At 43.5% G+C, this 13,621-nt stretch overlaps 1 protein-coding gene across 5 annotated transcripts in view; it reads left to right on the forward strand.

Moving 5' to 3' along the window:
• GK5 (glycerol kinase 5) overlaps window positions 1–13,621 on the forward strand; it is an 80,632-nt gene that overhangs the window by 52,842 nt on the left and 14,169 nt on the right. For 4 of the 5 annotated variants that reach the window (XM_038750868.1, XM_038750887.1, XM_038750881.1 and 1 more), the window contains 2 exons: window positions 883–987; window positions 12,310–12,404. In XM_038750868.1, the coding sequence (XP_038606796.1) occupies window positions 883–987; window positions 12,310–12,404 (200 nt within the window). The remainder of the gene's footprint in view (window positions 1–882; window positions 988–12,309; window positions 12,405–13,621) is intronic. The other variant, XM_038750874.1, reaches the window with a different exon arrangement.

The following is a 13,621-nucleotide window of genomic DNA, read 5'->3' on the forward strand; positions in this document are numbered from 1 at the left end:
ATAGAGAAGACAAACATTGACATATGAGAAGCAGAATGACAGTGCAAAGAACACAGGCCTGGGAGTGAGAGCACCTGGGTTTTAATTGCAGCTCCACCATTTGCCTGTTGTGTGATCTTGGGCACTCACTTAAATTCTCTGTGCTTCAGTGACCTCATCTGTGAAATGGGGATTAAATCCTACTCCCTCCTGCTTAAACTGTGAGCCCCATATGGGACAGGGACTGTGTCCAACTGATTATCTTGTATCTCCCCCTAGCACTTAGTACAGTGCTTGGCACATAGTAAGTGTTTAACAAATCCCATAATTATTACTGTAATTATTACATAATTATACATACTGTATATAATAAATTGGAAGTATGAAGAAGCAATAGAGTGCAAGCAGTTTGGAATGATTTAGGAATCTTTGGTACCAATTTAAAAGTGAATTGAATTCTAGCATCAAAGCTTTTTTGATTAGTCCTCATTTCCAAATTGATAACATATGGTTTCTACTGGATATAAGACCAAACTGTACTATTCATAAATGCCTCCAGAAAAATGAAATTAAATTTTCTGTAGAGTCAGTTCTCCTAAAATGGGCATTTTCACTACACATGTGTCTTAGGGGTGTATTTTCACTACATGTGTATTTTCACTACACCTTTTAGATTTACTATCATGGAAGAATCTGGAAATATTCTTCTGATAACACACATTGATCTAGATAAAGGTGATGCGATGTTGGAAGAAATGATCGTACCTAGAGTCATACAAGTCATAAGGATTACAAGAACAAGTTTTCTTTACCTAGGATTTTTCAAGATCACAACCCATTATAGGGTAAATTAACTGTATTTTATTCTCTTGTATTTACATTGGCCTGATTTTTATTTTTAAGGCTTTTATCCGCTGATTGGTTGGAAGATAGGTCAAGAAGTTGTGTACTTAGCTGAAGGCAATGCAGCCGACACTGGTACTGCCATTAAATGGGCTCAAGAATTAAGTAAGTTGATCATAGAGCATATCAGATTTCAAATTAATCATGACTGAGGAATGCCAGTCTTTTCATGCTTACAAAAGATCACATTGCTTTAGACATCTCCTCCAAGAGGCCTTCCCTGATTAGGCCCTCATTTCCTCTTCTCCCACTCCGTTCTGGGTCGCCCTTGCATTTGGATTTGCATCATTTATTCTCCTCTCTCTCAGCCCCACAGTACTTAGGTTCAGAGCTCTAATTTATTTCTATTAATGCTTGTCTCCCCCTCTAGACTGTAAGCTCACTGTGGGCAGGAAACGTGTTTACCAATTCTGTTATATTGTACTCTCCCAAGTGCTTAGTACAGTGTTCTGCGCACAGTAAGCGCGCAATAAATGCCATTGATGGATTGACACCGGAATTGACCTAAAAATAGTTTCTCAAAACATTTTGTGAAGTTCAGCCAAGTCTTTTGTTCTCCATCAGCCAGTGTTACTTTTGAGAGTACATATCCAGCACTTACAACCATCTCAGTCAGTTTAGATAAAGAAAATGCAGGGCTCTCTTGGTCACTGTGACGTCAGGATTGGGTTCAGGATTCCAACAGTGGACCCCTGACATCCCGAAGCCTTGGTGAGCATTGGGAAGGGGAAACATCTTAAAATCCTCCAGTCATTCCCGGGATAATAGATCGTAGAAACCCCTGCTCCAAGCACTAATGTGAAGTTACAGGCGTTTTCAAACATCCTGCAGAGCCGAATTTCAGGTGGAAATGAAGACAGTGAGTAAATCTTATAGTTTATGGGAGGGCCTCAGATAATCCTAGCACCATTGTGCACGAAGTGGAAAGAGCCCTGGCTCGGGAATCAGAAGGATGTGGATTCTAATCCTAGCTCTGCCACATTTCTGCTGTGTGACCTTGGGCAAATAACTAAACTTCTCTGTGCCTGTTCCCTCATTTGCAAAATGGGGATTAAGACTGTCAGCCCTGCTTGGGACAAGGGACCGTGTCCAACCCGATTATCTCGTATCTACCCCAGTGCTTAGAACAGTGTCTGGTACATAGTAAGTTCTCAACAAATACCATAATTATTGTTATTATTCTGTCGCAGCCTTGGGCAAGAATTCTCCTTCTGTTCTGCCTGCCTCTCACATATTCATTGCCTTTTTACCCTCCCCACCGAGGATGCGAAAATAAGATTAAAGCACAGATGATTGGGTTGCCATGTTTATTCAATGTGGTAATTGCAGGGTTTGAGCCCATGCTACAGTTTACTTTAGAAACATTTTACACATTTTGCTCATGGTTTAGGTGAGAATTTAAAGAAACACGTGAATAGATGTCCAGATCAATTTGCTGTGATGTCGCTGACCAGTGACAAGGATTCCACCAGTAGAAGCTCAAATAAGCAAGATTTGTATTTATTTTCAAAATGTATTCATTCCATTTTAAAAGTTGCCCCAGGGTAAATGGATTAACAATAATAATAATAATGATGGCATTTATTAAGCACTTACTATGTGCAAAGCACTGTTCTAAGCGCTGGGGAGGTTACAAGGTGATCAGGTTGTCCCACAGGGGGCTCACAGTCTTCATCCCCATTTTACAGATGAGGTAGCTGAGGCACAGAGAAGTGAAGTGACTTGCCCAAAGTCACACAGCTGACAATTGGCAGAGCTGGGGTTTGAACCCATGACCTCTGACTCCAAAGCCCAGGCTCTTTCCACTGAGCCACGACACTAACAATTATGATAGGAGAGTGGCCTGATCTTGCCTCTGCTCTCCTGTGCTATATCTCCTCCTGTCTCCAGTATCTCAATTTGAATGTCCAACTATTCCTGCATATCCTGGGGTGAACGGGAGAGCGGAGTCGAGGATGACACCAAGGTTGCGGGCTTGTGAGACAGGAAGGATGGTAGTGCCATCAGCTGTGAAGGGAAAGTCAGGGAGAGGGCAGGGTTTGGGAGGGAAGATGAAGAGTTCAGTCTTGGACATATTGAGTTTTAGATGGCGGGCAGACATCCAGATGGAGATGTCCTGAAGGCAGGAGGAGATGTGAGCCTGGAGGGAGGGAGAGAGAGCAGGGGCAGAGATGCAGATTTGGGTGTCATCAGCGTAGAGATGATAGTTGAAGCCGTGGGAGTGAATGAGTTCACCAAGGGAGTGAGTGTAGATAAAGAACAGAAGGGGACCAAGAACTGACCCTTGAGGAACCCCTACAGTAAGGGGATGGGCAGGGGAGGAGGAGCCCACAAAAGAGACTGCGAATGAATGGCCAGAGAGATGAGGAGAACGAGGAGAGGACAGAGTCTGCGAAGCCACCCCTTCTTACTCGACCTCAGTAATCTACTACCACACGCACACTTCGGTCCTCTAATGCCAGCCTACACTCATTGTACCTTGATCTCACCTCTCTTGGCTCCGATCCTTGGCTTGCATCCTTCCTCTAGCCTAGAACTCCCTCCCTCTTCATATATGATGGATTCATTCATTCATTCAATCATATTTATCGAGCGCTTACTGTGTGCAGAGCACTGTACTAAGCGCTTGGGAAGTACAAGTTGGCAACATATAGAGATGGTCCCTACCCAACAACGGGCTCAGTAGGGATTTGAAGGATGGGGAGAGTAGTTTGTGTGTTGGTGGGGTTGGGGGATGCAGGGGTTCTGTCAGAGATCAAGGGGGATGAAGTATCAGACCTGAGTGAGGATGTGAGCAAGGGCTTGATGACAAAAGACAAGTTTGAGGTACATCAAATGGTTGGCATACGAGGAATGAAATGTGTAGACTGGATTGTAGTAGGAAATCAGCTAGGTAAGGTAGGAGGAGGCGAGCTTATTGAGTGTCCCACATCCAAATGGGAGACATTTTTTTAATGTATTTGTTAAGCACTTACTATTTGCCAGTCACTGTTCTAAGCATTGAGGTAGATCTAAGATAATCAGTTTGGACACAATCCCTTTCCCACATGGGGCTCACAGTCTTAATCCCCATTTTACAGATGAGGTGACTGAGGCACAGAGAAGTGAAGTGCATTGCCCAAGGTCACACAGCCCACAAGCAGCGATGAAGCCGGGATTAGAACCCAGGTTCTTCTGACTCTAACCACTCTCCCCTCCTTCAAAGCCCTCTAAAAAACACATTTTCCCTACTAGCCTTTCCTTCTGTGTCATTTATGCACTTGGCCCCTACAAGCTCTTGCTATGCCTCCCACCCTCAGTCACATCACTTAATGTGCATATCATCATCATCAATCGTATTTATTGAGTGCTTACTATGTGCAGAGCACTGTACTAAGCGCTTGGGAAGTACAAATTGGCAACATATAGAGACAGTCGCTACCCAACAGTGGGCTCACAGTCTAAAAGGGGGAGACAAAACCAAATGTACTACAAAATAAAATAGAATAGATATGTACAAGTAATAGACAAATAAATAGAGTAATAAATATGTACAAACATATATACATATATACAGGTGCTGTGGGGAAGGGAAGGAGGTAAGATGGGGGGGATGGAGAGTGGGACGAGGGTTGCCATTTCCCCTACCTGTAAGTATTTCAGTGTCTTTCTACCCCCTCGGACTGCAAGCTCCTTATGGGCAGGGATCATATCTGACAACTCTATTACAATGTATTCTCCCAAGCGCTTAGTACAGTGAGCACTCAATAAATACCATCGATTGATTGATACTCTTTTTTCCGGAATCATCCCAAATGTCCCTCTCTCACATGCCCTTCTCAAGCAAGCTGAATTTTTTTTATGGTATCTTTTAAGCGCTTAATATTTGTCAGGCACTATACCAAGTGCTGGGGTAGATACAAGTTAATTGGGTTGGGTAGAGTCCATGTCCCACCCACCTGGGGCTCACGTCTTAATCCCCATTTTACAGATGAGGTAACTTAGGCACAGAAGTTGGAGTGACTTGCCCAAGGTCACAGAGCAGAAAAGTGGCAGAGCCAGGATTAGAACTCAGGTCCTTCTGACTCCCAGGCCCTTGTGTTATCCACTAGGCCACACTGTGTCCTATTTCATGGATCAGTTTATTCTCCGCTAGTATCCCCTGATAAAAGCCTGTTATGCCTCCTGCTTGAAATACTGCATTAACTGTCTCACTTGTCCCCGTGGCAGCCCTCACTCTCAGCTTCAAGGCTCTCTTTCACCTCACCCCGTCCTTCCTCACTTCCCTTCTCTCCTTCTACAGCCCAGCCCGCACCCTCCGCTCCTCTGCCACTAACCTCCTCACTGTACCTCGTTTTTGCCTGTCCCGCCGTTGACCCCCGGCCCACGTAACTTCCCCTGGCCTGGAATGCCCTCTCTCCACACATCCACCAAACTAGCTCTCTTCCTCTCTTCAAAGCCCCACTGAGAGCTCACCTCCTCCAAGAGGCCTTCCCAGACTGAGCCCCCTTTTTCCTCTCCTCCTCCCCATCCCCCCTGCCTTACCTCCTTCCCCTCCCCACAGCACCTGTATATATGTTTGTACTGATTTATTACTCTATTTTACTTGTACATATTTACTATTCTATTCATTTTGTTAATGATGTACATTTAGCTTTAATTCTATTTATTCTGACAACTTGACACCTGTCCACATGTTTTGTTTTATTGTCCGTCTCCCCCTTCTAGATTGTGAGCCCTTTGTTGGGTAGGGACCGTCTCTATATGTCAATCGCCAACTTGTACTTCCCAAGCACTTAGTACAGTGCTCTGCACACAGTAAGCACTCAATAAATACGATTGAATGAATGAATGAATGAACATGAGGGATTGATACATTCTCTCACAGAACCCCAACTCGTGTCCTCCACTCCTTGGTATCTGCCTGTGATCCCAGTGACCTTTTTCTTACAAAATCTAACGGACTTTACTCCATCCTAAGCCTTCTCAACCTTCGTCGTTTACTATTGTGGATCACTCCCTTCATGGAGAAAGACTACTTGATCTTGGTTTTTCTGACTCTTCACCTGTAGTTTTCCTCTTCTGTGGTCAGTCCTTTTCAGCCTCTTTTTCCAGCTCTTTCTCTGCCTCCCACCCCCTAATTGTGGCTCTGTCCTGAGACCCCTTTTCTTTTTAAATCTACACTCTCTCCCTCTAACCGGATGAGTTCCAAATCCACCTCACTTGCCCTGACGTCTCTTCTCTGGAAATGTGAGATTCCAGATTCTAGTCATCAGGTCAGCTGTACATGGATGCCCCACTGGCACCTCAGTTGAGTATATCCAAAAAGGAACTTCTCACCTTACCTCCCAAATCCTCTATTTCACCGAAATCTCCCGTCACTGTTGACAGCACAACACTTCCTCTTCTCTCAAGTCCATAACCATGGCGCTATTCTTGAATCCCCCACTCCCCCTTCTTTCAGTCCCTACATTTAAACTGTCACCAAATCCTGTTGGTTTCTCCTCCACTAAATTTTCAGAATCTGCCTCTTCCTCTGTATCCAAACTACCACCACTTTGGTTCCAGCACTTGGAGAACTAGTAATAGTAATGATGTTTATTAAGTGTTTGCTGGTTGCAGAGTGCCATACTGTGGGGAAAACAAACACACAGGGGAGGTCCCTGGCCCTCAAGGGAGGGAAGAGGGGATGAGCGACAGACACATGTGGAGGGATGAAACAGTAAAGAAAACAGCTCTATAAAAGGCAAGGACTGTGATATGTACAAGGAGAGGGATAGGCATTATGTCTACATGAGCAGAGTTTGGGACTTCTTGTGGCTCAGTTGCAGTCCCAGTCACGGTAGTGAGAAGGCCTCATGCTTCCACTGCCCTTCACTCTCCCGGAGGTCCGGTGTAAGGGGATGCTTGTGGGTTGCTGCAGAGGAGCTGGAGAGGATAATGGGACACCCAGTGATGTGGCAAGCTCCTGTCAGTCAGTCAGTCATATTTATTGAGCTCTTACTGAGTGCAGAGTAATGTACTAAGCGCTTGGGAGAGAACAATATAACAAACATTCTTTGCCCACAGTGAGCTTACAGTCTAGAGGCTCCTGTGGTCTGATGAAAGGGAACCCCTTGACATATTCCAGCTTGACAAATGGTTCAGCTTCCTCACTGACATGAGTTTCTAAGAATGATCCCTTCGTGTGATTTAGGTTTTTCACCTTTTCTCTTAAAAAGAACATGCTAACGAAGGAGCATTGAGTCTTGCTCAAGCTCTGGTTTATTCACTTTCCTAGAGTTACAGCTGGGAGAAGTTATCTTGTGTCCTCTTTCCAGTATAGTTGTTACCCTTTATAATATGCTTTTAAGTCCCTCGCTGGAAACGTGAAATGCTGTTCTTCTCCTTTCGTGGTTAGTACCTTGACATTTAATGATGAAGGATTGTAGGGTAAACTGACCTTTCACTAATGGTGGTTGCCCGGTGATTAGATTTAGTGAATGATTATTCATCTTCCCTCAGGTTGTTCCATTGCCTATGGACTGTAATTCTGTCTTGGCTGCACTAATTACACTTGACTCCAAAGCCCATCAAATGAGGGGAAGTTACTGGTAGGATATTTTTGCTGCAATTCATGGTAGGGCAGAACATGTTAGCATGAGCTAACTGTGAGACTGTGTCCCATGTTTGTCTCCTGATTGTCACTGAGAGTCAGCTGCTTCTGAGAGTGACTCCCTTGCACTCCTCTCTCAACCTTGCTGCCAGTCTGCCTAAACTCTGGGTTCTATTTATGGGGTTGGCATACATAGAGAGAGTGTCAAAGCCTGAGAGTTTTAGTCATTCTGCACACGTGTCCCCAATCCTCAAAAAAGCTCCAGTGGTTTCTCCATGGTAAACTGAAGCTCATCAATCAATCAGTGGTATTTATTGAGGACTTATTGTGTGCAAAGCACTGTACTAAGCACCCTCACCTGTGGCTTCCAGGCACTCAGTCATTTATCTCCCTCCTAATTAATTAATGATGGCATTTATTGAATGCTTACTATGTGCAAAGTACTGTTCTTAGTGCTGGGGAGGTAACAAGGTGATCAGGTTGTACCACGGGGGGCTCACAGTCTTAATCCCCATTTTACAGATGAGGTAACTGAGGCACAGAGAAGTTAAAGCAAACTGCCCAAAGTCACACAGCTGGCAATGGACAGAGCCGGGATTTGAACCCCTGACCCCTGACAGACTCTGACTCCCACATGTCCTCGCTTTTCTCCCACTACAACCCAGCCCACACACTTTGCTTCTCTGACACCAATCTACCCTCTGTACCTTGATCTCATCTTTCTTACTGTCAACACTTCGATCACTCCCTCCCTCCCTTTTCGTATCCAGAAGACCACCACTCTCCCCATCTTCAAAACCCTGCTGAAATCATATCTCCTCCAAAAATACTTCCCTGACTAACCTCTAATCTCCCTAACCTATTCTTTCTCCCAAAAGATGTTGATCTCATTTGCAAAGGCAGTCCCTCACAGTGGTAGGTATTTAAGTGGCCTAATTCAAACAGATCTAAGCAAAAATAAGTTTTCCTACTTGAAAATTATCATCAAAAATAAGCTCTCCTATGCAGATTCAACCATGTTGTTCTGTGGCTATAAGATTACTTTCCTATCAATCAGTAGTCTTTTCTGGGCATCTGCTGTGTGTGTGTAGAGCACTGCAGTAAACACTTACGAGAGTGCAACAAAATTTAATAGACTTGATCCATTCCCTTAGGAAGCTTACAGTTCCTTGACACAAAGTTCCAGAGAAGTTAGGTGACTCCTGACTTCTATTTTCTTGTCCTTTTCCCTGGCCCTATAGCGAATGTACAGGGATTAACTTCAAAATGTTTCAACCCAGTGATTTCTAAACAGGGGGTGAGGGTGCCTTGTACTCGGTCCTGGGAAGAATACACGGACATTGAATTAGACAGAGTTTCTTGCATACAAAGAGTTCAGATCTACCATGGAGGGAGCAAGGGAGAACACACAGTGGAAAGGTTAATAATTAAAATGAATCAGAACAGAGAAAAGCAGATAGTAGAAAAGCGATTTTAACAAAATTGTAACATTACTTACTGTAAAATACTCAGACAATGCAACGCTTGGGGAAGCCCTTTCTGGGTGAAACTGCCACTGTACTAAGGGCTTGGGAAAATGCAGTATAATAGAGTTGGTACTCATGATTCCTGCCATTAAGGAGTTTTTAAATTTAGTGGAAGTAGTTACTAAAGAAATAGCATGATTATGAAGAGATGGATTATGAGCAAAACACCTCTACTTCCCATGCAAACTCTGTCCTTCCCCTGCCTTTTCCTTCACTGTAGACAGTACCACTATCCTGCTGCTGTCATAAGCCCATAACCTTGGCATTGTGCTTAACTCATCTCTCTCATCCAGCCGACATACTCAGTCCATCACCAAATCCTATACGGAACATGTCTAAAATCTGCCCTTTCCTCTCCATTCAGTAAATGCTCAGAAAATAACATTGATTGGTCAAAACTGCTACCAAGCTGATCCAAACACTTATCCTGTCATTCCTTGACTATTGCATCAGCCTCTTTGCTGACCTCCCTGCCTCCTGTCTCTTCCCACTCCAGTCCTTACTTCACTCTGCTGCCTGGATCATTTTTCTGAGAAGACATTTCATCCATGTCTTCCCACACTCCTCAAGAACTTCTAGAGGTTGCCCATCCACCTTCATATCAAAACAGAAACTCCTTACCGTCGACGTAAAGCACTCAATTAGCTTTCGCCCTCCCGCCTTACAAAGCTGAAGTCCTACTACAACCCAGCCTGCACACTTTGTTCTTCTAATACGAACCTGTTCACTTGATCTTGCGCTCATCTATTTCATCTGCATCTCGCCCGCATCTTTCCTCTGGCCAGGAATTCCCTCCCCCTTCGCATTCCATCACTTTTCCCACCTTCAAAACCTTATTAAAATCACATCCAAGAGGCCTTCCCCTATTAAGTGATCATTCCACTTTCTCTCTCTCCCTTCTGCTTTGCCTATGCACTTGGATTTGTACCAGCATGGCTTAATAGAAAGAGGAAGGGCTTGGTAGTCAGAGTTCATGGGTTCTAATCCCGGCTCCTCCACTTGTCAGCTGTGTGACTTTGGGCAAGTCACTAAACTTCTCTGTGCCTCAGTTACCTCATCTGGAAAATGGGGATGAAGACTGTGAGCCCCCTGTGGGGCAGCCTGATTACCTTGCATCTACCTCAGCGCTTAGAGCACTGCTTGGAACATAGTAAGAGCTTAACAAATGCCATTATTATTATTATTATTTAAGCAATTCACTCCACCCTCATACCCAAAGCACTTATGTACAAATCCATGGTTTGTTTTAATATCTGTCCTCCCCTCCGGATTGTGAGATCCTTGTGAGCAGGGAACATATCTACCAATTCTGTTGTAATAGCAATAATAATGATGATGATGATGATAATAGCGGTGGCACTTAAGTGCTTACAGTGCTACACACTGTACTAAGCGCTGGGGTAGATACGAGACAATCAGGTTAGACACAGTCCCTGTCCTACCTAGGTGTAGGCATTGAGTCTCCCCCTTCTAGACTGTGAGCCCATTGTTGGGTAGGGACCGTCTCTATATGTTGCCGACTTGTACTTCCCAAGCGCTTAGTACAGTGTTCTGTACACAGTAAGTGCTCAATAAATACGATTGATCGAATGAATGAATGAATCTCCATTTTGCAGGTTAGACAGTTGAAGCACTGAGAAGTAGTGCTTCACAGGTCACAGAGCAGGCAAGTAGTGGAGCTGGGATTAGAACCCAGGTCTTCTGACTCCCAGTCCCAAGCCCTTTCCACTAGGCCATACTGCTTCTCATGCACTTAGTATTCTCCCAAGCACTCAGGGCAGTGTTCTGCACACACGTAAGCACTCAATCAGTGCCATCGATTGATTGGGACAAGATTAGAAAAGCAAAGGTTGGAAAGGGGATGCAACTAGCCCAGAAATGAAAGGAATTAAATTGTATTCATCAGTTAAGTTCAGTAGGACCAAAAGGCTGGTGAAGCCTGCTCCATGTGCCCTAGAGTTCCGTCTGATTCCTCACCCATCATCAGTGCTTCAGAAACCACACGGGACTACCCCAGAACTGGCATAGCTGTCTCCCTGCCCAGCAACAAGGAGAAACCTTTACTCAACGGATATTTGCACCTGTCACCTTTGTTCGATGCTGTCGAGGAGAGGAAGTGGAGGCAGTCTTCCCTGAATAGACTTTAAGTTCACTGTGGGCAGAGATCGTGACCACCAACTCTCTTTAATTGCACTTTCCTAAATGCTCAGTACAGTGCTCTGCATGCTCATTAAGTACCGTACCGTTGATTGATAATACTCCCAATCCTCTAGGGAACTGGAATTTAGCTAGGAGGATAGGGAAGGGGAAGTTCCCAATCAGTCAATCAGTGGTATTTATTGAGTGCTTACTGTGGACAGATTAGTATACTAAGCACTTGGAAAAGTACAGCTCAAAAGAGTTAGTAGACACGATCTGTGTCCACATGGACTTTATGGTCAGGGGGAGACATCTATTAAAATAGATAGAGCACTTATTAGAAATAATAGCATTGAGTTCTGTGTTAAGCGATGAGGAAATACAATGCAAAGAGACATGTTCCCTGTCCACATGGCACTTACCTTCTAATGAGGCAGACAAAAAAATCTTTATAGAATGATCAAAGTAAATAATTAAATGAACAGTCGAATAGAAAGCTGTAGGAAAACTGAGGCTGGGTATAAATGAATACATATATGCTAGGAGTGACTGATGTTTGGGAATGAGTTGGGGAAGGCTTGTCGGAGGAAATGGGGGCATTTCAGGAGGTTGTGAATGTGGAAAGAGCTTAGGTCTGACAGATTTGTGTTGGTGGGCATGGTGTTGAGAACAGCTGGTTATTTTCTGTAATGAGCTATTCTCTACCTAAGAATCTCATGAAGTTGCCCCTTTACTTCCTGATCCCTCGCATGAATGCTCCATTCCTAGAGTTTTCCTTGTGACTTACTTTCCACCTGAATGAATGATTTATTTTACTTGTACATATTTACTATTCTATTTATTTTGTTAATGATGTGCATATGGCTTTAATTGCATATGTTCTGACGATTTTGACACCTGTCTACATGTTTTGTTTTGTTGTCTGTCTCCCTCCTCTAGACTGTGAGCCCGTTGTTGGGTAGGGACCGTCTCTATATGTTGCCGACTTGTACTTCCGAAGCCCTTAGTACAGTGCTCTAAACACAGTAAGCGCTCAATAAATACGATTGAATGAATGAATGAAAGGGATCAGGTGTTGTTTGTAGGGAGCTTGTGGGAATTTGTAGGAATATTTTAACATGGTAAGGATAGGGCTACAGATGCTGTATAACCAAGTTTTGTTTTGTTTTCCCCTTTCCCATTTTGCAGATCTTTTCACAGATGCAGCCGAGACTGATAAAATGGCCAAAAGTTTATGCAGTTCTGCAGGAGTGTATTTTGTCCCATCCTTTAGTGGGCTGCAGGTAAGAAATAGAAAAGTATACTTTTCCAAACCACATGCCCATCTCAAGAGTCACCCACTAGGCACATCTTCTTGCGTCCCCAGAAAAACCCTTCTTCTGCTTACTCCTTTAACAGGAAAGGGGTCTAGGTAAATTATTGGCTGGGGAGTCTAATTCTGGTCTTAATTAGACAACCTGGGGCCCTAAGATGGTTTCCTAAAGCAGCTTGAATAGCCATCTGTTTTTTAGGACTGGCCTAGGATCTCTTCAAAGTTATAGCCCCTTGTGAATTTGCTACAATCTATGAAGAACATTCTGAGCCTAGAAATGAATAGCGTGGACACTGAGCAGTATAACCCCATACTATTTCAGAGCATTGTACTTTACAAGGAAACCAATTTGTTATCCAGGCTGAAAGGTTGGTATGATAGTCCTATTGAGAAAATTCCTTCATTTGTTGTCCTAAAGACACCTGCTGAACTTTTAAAAAAATATTTGAGTATTTTTTTATATACATTTTTGCTTTTTCCCACATGGATACATTAAAAATTGCATTTCTTCCTTCCGAAGCAAGGCTCTTAAACGAATTGATTTTCTAGTATTGAACACTCCTTATCACTTTTTAAGACTCGGGATATTATTTCTCAATTAGAATTATATTGATACCAATATGTCTTCGGTAACAGTGCTTTAGGAAATGTGCACTATTTAGACTATAATGGTTGAATAAATGTTGGCAAGTGTATGCTAGCCTCTGAAGTTTATTCCCACCTCCCGTGTTATTTGAAGATGAAAGCTTTCTCCTTCTCTTTCCATCCCTATATCACCCTCAAATCCACCTGCTCCATAAAGCAAAAAAAAAAATCCTCGGCCGCAATTGCTATAGGAAGTAGGCTCTGATTATCTTAACATTAATCTAGAAAAATGTAAAAGGACTCTGCACTCCAGGCTTCAGATTTTGCATTTTGTATCCTTTTCATTCGTTTTCAGAATAGTCATGCTGAATATTAAGTCTTGGTCATTTCCAAGAACTGAGCTTAACGCCCTGCAGGGATTACGTCTCACCCGTTTTCAGGGTGAAAGGTAGCAACTGCCATGTTTTCCATAGTTTAGAGAACAAGAGAAGAATAGTTTATCAGTTTGAAATTACAGAAGGGAGGTTAGGCTGGTAATTTCTGTCAGCCAAGGGTAAGATTTATATAGGTCCTTATGGATAACACCTGTTCTGGGAAAGTGCC

Source organism: Tachyglossus aculeatus, chromosome 1 (genome assembly GCF_015852505.1).
Source record: "Tachyglossus aculeatus isolate mTacAcu1 chromosome 1, mTacAcu1.pri, whole genome shotgun sequence".
Classification (NCBI taxonomy): domain Eukaryota; kingdom Metazoa; phylum Chordata; class Mammalia; order Monotremata; family Tachyglossidae; genus Tachyglossus; species Tachyglossus aculeatus.